This window comes from Suricata suricatta, chromosome 4 (genome assembly GCF_006229205.1).
Source record: "Suricata suricatta isolate VVHF042 chromosome 4, meerkat_22Aug2017_6uvM2_HiC, whole genome shotgun sequence".
Classification (NCBI taxonomy): domain Eukaryota; kingdom Metazoa; phylum Chordata; class Mammalia; order Carnivora; family Herpestidae; genus Suricata; species Suricata suricatta.
This window is the reverse complement of record NC_043703.1, coordinates 140,345,743-140,351,742: the sequence shown is the minus strand read 5'-3', so window position 1 is coordinate 140,351,742 and position 6,000 is coordinate 140,345,743. Positions and strand designations below refer to the sequence as shown.

General features: G+C 33.2%; 1 protein-coding gene across 1 annotated transcript in view; it reads right to left on the bottom strand.

Annotated features, from left to right (window-relative positions):
- Window positions 1-6,000, bottom strand: part of MEMO1 (mediator of cell motility 1) — a 68,748-nt gene that overhangs the window by 6,672 nt on the left and 56,076 nt on the right. Inside the window, exon 7 of the mRNA XM_029937998.1 lies at window positions 5,113-5,189. Within this exon, the coding sequence (XP_029793858.1) occupies window positions 5,113-5,189 (77 nt within the window). The remainder of the gene's footprint in view (window positions 1-5,112; window positions 5,190-6,000) is intronic.

Below are 6,000 nucleotides of genomic sequence, written 5' to 3'. Positions count from 1 at the left end.
TAAACATTTTTAAAAAAAAGACTGCATATAGAAACTAAGATATTGGTTCTCAAATGAATGAAATAATTTATAACATAAAAATGGAACTTTGGAAAAGGCATGTATAGAGGGACATTCACCATTTGGTTACACAGGTCAGTTAAAAGGTTATTTAAGAGTCTGTCTGATAGTGAATATACATACATATATATATATATGCATAAAAACATACATACATGATTATATGTATGGAACTAACCATTCTAATTATTTTAATCTGTTTACTCCAACCCTCCAGAATTGACTGAAGTCAATGTGAATTAAGAGCATGCTAATAAAAGAACAGAACACTTATAAGCCATTTAAAAACTCTATATCTAAACAGAAAGGGGCCACAAAAATCAGACTCCAAGCCAAGTATCAAATCAAATATTAAATTCAAACATACTACTAAGAAGCAAATACTCAATATTCAATCACTGTATCCCAGTCTATTTAAATAAAAATTTAAAAGTTAGGCCCTCATGATTTTGGACATCTAAAATACGGTAAATCAGATGCAAGTTTAGAAGCCATTCTTAAGCTTACTGGTTCTATATATACTTTTGAACAAAAATTTCTAATTTCAAAGACTTAGAAGCTACCAAAAAAGGCAACAATTTCAGGAGAATTATGAGAATCATGCCAATGGATGACTGTTACTCTTTTGTCTGCCTCAAGATAAGAAACCAAGATCTATCTGTCTAACTGATAATACACATCAAGAAAGATAATAAAGCTACTTCTCTTTTAATATATGCTAACAATCAATATAGAATTAGAAGGCTAAAAGAATTAAGTATGATGTTTATACATAACCCATAGAATAATAAGTAATATTAAAGTTTTTAAATGTGACCACAGTTCTAGAGAGTTCCAAAGAATGCCACTATGTTTGCTGACTTCAGAGTACCAGGTAAACTAATATTTTGGGGAAAACATCCCTCTGTGCTAAAAGCATCAACTCATGGATTAACAAATTCATACATGTGCAAAATGAAATGTTACCTAATTAAAGTTGACAAATGATTTAAAGAGCTGGATAGCAAACAAAGGGAGACAGATATAAATAGGAAATTTTGTTCTACTTTAACACATTAGGGACTATAGTAAGACAGTTCAAATTTACCTAACCAAGCAAATTTAGGAATAAAAAGATGTTAGGACTCTTTCCATACTACCAAAAGGCAATCTCCTGGGGCAGGTATGGGTGTCTATTTTTAAAAAGTTCCATGGATGATTTAGGTTAGAAAGACAAGGTTAAGGATTACTCTAGTAGACAATCCTACCTCTGGCCTGGCTCTAATTACCATCTACATGTTAGAACTCTCAAACTTACTCCAGACCTATTTTCTGGGCTTCAAGTCAATAGAGTTGATTCCTTAGCAAAGCCCTGTTTAATACTTCTGAAAGAGATCTCAAATCTACCAACTTCATTTCATATCCACTAATACCACCCCAGTCCAAGTTAACTACCATCTCTCCCCTCAACTACTGCCCATGCCCATCGTTACTACTCCTGAACCTTATATAGAATCCATCCTCTACACAACCACCAGAATAACCTTTTTAAAAACGTAATTACATTATTTTCACTTCCCTTCATACGTAATTTTCTTACTATGGAATACAAAGCCCTCCATTATCTGCTCTCTGCCTGTCCTTCCTGCCACAGCTTGTAGCTTTCTTAGCCTTACCTACCACACTCCTGCAACACTGTCCATTTTCTCCTTTTCTTCACACACCATCTTTGCACAGGAAGTTCCTTCTGTCCAGAACGCTCTCTCACAGATCTGTACTTGGTTTGCTCCTTACCATCTCTATCTCAGCTTAATGTCTCTCCTCAATCACCAATCACTCAAATTATTTACCATTTCAAATCCCTTTCTATATTCTCTGTATAGCACATATCACTATTGGAAACTAACTTATATATACCCTTACCTTTGTAAAAAACAAAACAAAACAAAAACAAAAAAACCTCCTCCAGTTAGAAAAAAAGTTCTGTGAGAGCAAGTGTGTTTACTGCCATATCCCCAACAGTGCCTAGGACTGTAAGTGCACTCAAAAGTAACTAGCAAACTGAAAATCCAAATGCCTAAATGACAGATATCTCCACTTGCCTGTTTTAAAGGCAACAGCAAATATAACATATCCTTAATGGGATCTATGATTTCCCTGCTTCCTAAAACATCAGTCATATCTTCTTGTACTTTAGACCTAAGTGAAGAGTGTCAACACCCAATCAGCAGCATAAGTCAGAAATTTAGAAGTTATCCTTGATACTTCCTTCCGCAGCAAGTTCAAGCAATCTTCAAGTCCTATCATCAATCTGTCTCTTAAATATACTGAATATATCCACTGTTCGTCTCCTCCACCATGACCAATCCGTCCACTGTCTAAATTACCATCTGTCACCTGGATTATCAAATAGGTCCACTTATTTCTCTTCTGATCTCCCTCCCGCCTACTTGCTACACAGCAGCCATATGATCTACTCAAATACAATTATTTTATCACTTTCCTATTTAATGCCCTTTAAATAGCCTACTCTAGATTCTCTAGTTTCATTTCTCACCGTGGCCATGTCCATTCATCCACTGACTCACTCAACAACAATATATATTTAGTACCCAGTGAAAGGCTGATAAGAAATGGACAAAGGTCCTGATCTCATGAAGCTTATTACCTAATAAAAGAGTATATCACCAAACAAATCAACAAATAATAAGTCACACAGTAATTAATATTGAGAAGAAAACTTAAGTAGGGTAGGGTCATAGAACAATGGTTTACCATACGGGCATAATGGAAAATTGTGGGTACATTTTTGGGAAGTCCCAATAATTAGAAGATACTACCAGGGAATTTATTGATGCTGATTGTCCTCTAAGACAGTCCCCCACACAAGTAACTGTTTTCATCCCAAAGCACTCTGACATGTCCACATAGATGAAAATACCTATGTATAATTATTTATGCCATTAACCTTATTATATATATAAATACTAAGAAGTTTTGCACAGTTTTAATATACAGTAGATTCACCAGGAATTTCCATATCATATAAAGTGAGGGGAGGGTATATTTTGTTTAGGTTACAACTTTCCTAAGAATTATTCACCATTTTGGAAAATCAAGTCACCCTGCTACGTAGCTTAGTGACGTGAATCATAAATATAAAATAAATGTTTGGGTTTGAATTGGTAGCTGTTATATTAATGATATAATGTGTAAGCATTTAACTATTTCATAATGTCTCCTAATATAGTTGGCATGTGGGTGCTTACATTATTAAAAATATACTAGTTTATCAAATTATTTCCCTTTTTCATATTATAGTTAAGGTATGTGCTTAATTTAGTTATGTATGTAGGAATATTATATTCACTAATTCATTCACTTGAAAAACATTTATTGAGCACCTACTAATGTTCTATTCATGACTCTAAGCACTTTGGATACATCAGAGAATAAAATAAATATCCTAACAAAATGGTGATAAGTAGAATATTTAGTTTGTTGAAAGAAAAGTGCAGCAGGGTAACCGGATTGCTAATGTTAGATGTGTATGATGCAAAACTGAACAAGGTAGTCAGTACGTCTCATTGGGAAGGTGAAGCTGAGCAAAGCCACAGATTAAGTGAGACAGTTGAGTGTAAAAAGGGCAAAAGTCCTAAGCTAGGCACACGTACGTCATTATCATGGAACAATAAGGAGAGCGTGTGTCCTAAATATCTCTTACATCTCTGCACTGTAACAACTTCTTTCAATGCATTCTGTTCAGTGACTACACTGTAAATTCCATGAAGTGGGAGACAATGTTTTCTCTTCTTAACATCTTCAGTACTTCACACAGTTCCAGACACACAGTAGACACCCATTAAACATTTGCCACATGAAAAAAATGACAACAGAACCAGAAAAGTTTTCTGAGGCAACTGACCACTAAGACTCAGAAGAGTAAGACCAGAAGGAGAAGCCAGAAAAAAATTCAGGACTGTAATGACAACATTTTTATAAAGCCAAAAGAAAAGTCAGTAGATTAAAATCCAAACAAAATTCCAAAGGCAAAAGTATTCGGCCAGAATTGATCTAAGTAACAAGATCAATTTAAATATGATAAAATCTAAGTAAAATAAAATCTTCTAAGTAACTATATCTGCATTCCATTTTGCTTTTAATAAAATATACAGGATAATAGCCCACCTATAGTGTTAGATCCAGATCCTTTACTAAAATATTTTATCTACTTTAGACTAAATATTCTTGTACCAAAACATATGCATAAAGTTTTTCAAACAGGGGTAAAGTTGATTTCAACAGATCACAAACAAAGTCAGACAGAGTTTAAAGAAAATGTAAAGACTACCTACTCCAAGTATCTCATCTTAGAGATGACAAATTGAGGACCAGGGAACCAAAATGATGTCAAAGATCAGAACAAATTAGTGATATGTGTGCTATATTTAATGTTCTGTTCAAATTAGTGATGTATCTGCTATATTTAATATTCTGTTTTAGGTAAAAAAAAAAAAAGAACAAAATTATTTGTATGACTTTTTAAATATGAAAACAAGTCCTCTGACTACCATGCTACTTCAAGGAAAATGACAGCAGGATCAACGTCTACTGTAGTCCTGGGCCATGTAAGAATACAACCGTACTTTTAAATTCTATATATAAAACAACAAACTAAAACACCATTTAAGAAAATCTGAATGGCCAAAAACTATAATTAAATAATAAAATAAACTAAGAATTTGCTGTGGTTGTTTCTGCTTAAATGTAATGGCATTAGTATCTTGTCATCCCTAAACCTGAAACACTCCCCCAAATGCATCTAAAACCCATATCTAATTATTCTCAGGCTCACTGATCAAATAAAAGATAAAGGAAATTTCAACTAATAGAAAAGGGATTATTTTTATAATCAATATTCATATGATGATAAACTATTTTTTGCACATTTAGTTGAAGACAGGGAAAGAATTATTAGTCCACTGTATAATTCAACATATTAAGTCTTGAATCACTAAACTGAAATTAAAGAAAACACCTTAGAGCATTAAAACCCACACCTGAAAGACTTACCATTTTATCTAGATGTTCAATGGATCTATAAATCTCCCCCTGGGATTCATCATAGTAACTGTAACGGAACCTTTGACCTTGAAACAAATATCATGTACAAAATAAAATAGGGAAAAATTAGAAGCTAAAAAGAAAGCAAATGCTTACCAAATAATTTCAGTTCTCATGGAAGGCAAAGCACAGCTTAAGCCTCTGAGAGAATCATTCCCAAGAGCCCTTGTACATAAAAATAAAAGGCATATTTGGGAAGGTAATAAAGAAATGATATATCAACAGTGTTTTATGATGTTAAAAACTATTTCAAACTGTAGAACCTTAAAGTGACGAGCAATACAAAAGACTAAGGAAACAAAACAGCTTAAAAGTTAGAAGCAATGTTAAACATATTGTATCAGTCTGTAATGGAAGGTAAACCCAAAGAAAATTCAAGAAAATTTGGTTTAAGGAAACTATCTCAATGTAAACAAATCAATGGAACTTTAGCTTTTGCTGGAAAAGTACAAAGATTTGATCTCTATTACGGGGAAAAAAAATTGCAGGTCAGAGATACTTGTGGCTTGTGATTTTTATGACCTCAATAAAAAAATTTATCTCATTTTTTGCAAAACTCTCTACTTGAATAAGGAGCAATACAAGTGCCTTAAAATAGGAGGCACAAAAGGATAAATATAATAAATAGTCCTGCTCTGACACAACCTCAGTAAAAGTACAAGCACAGAACATTCAGCGTTTAGCTCTTCTCCAAGAAAGAGAGGGTAAAATGGAAGAAGCTTGAAAAGAAGACAGAAAACAAATGGCTCAAGTAATAAATTTTGCTTCCTACCATAGTTATATAAAAACCAAAAGTTAAATATATTTATAACTAATTGTGGTTATGTTATTCCACTG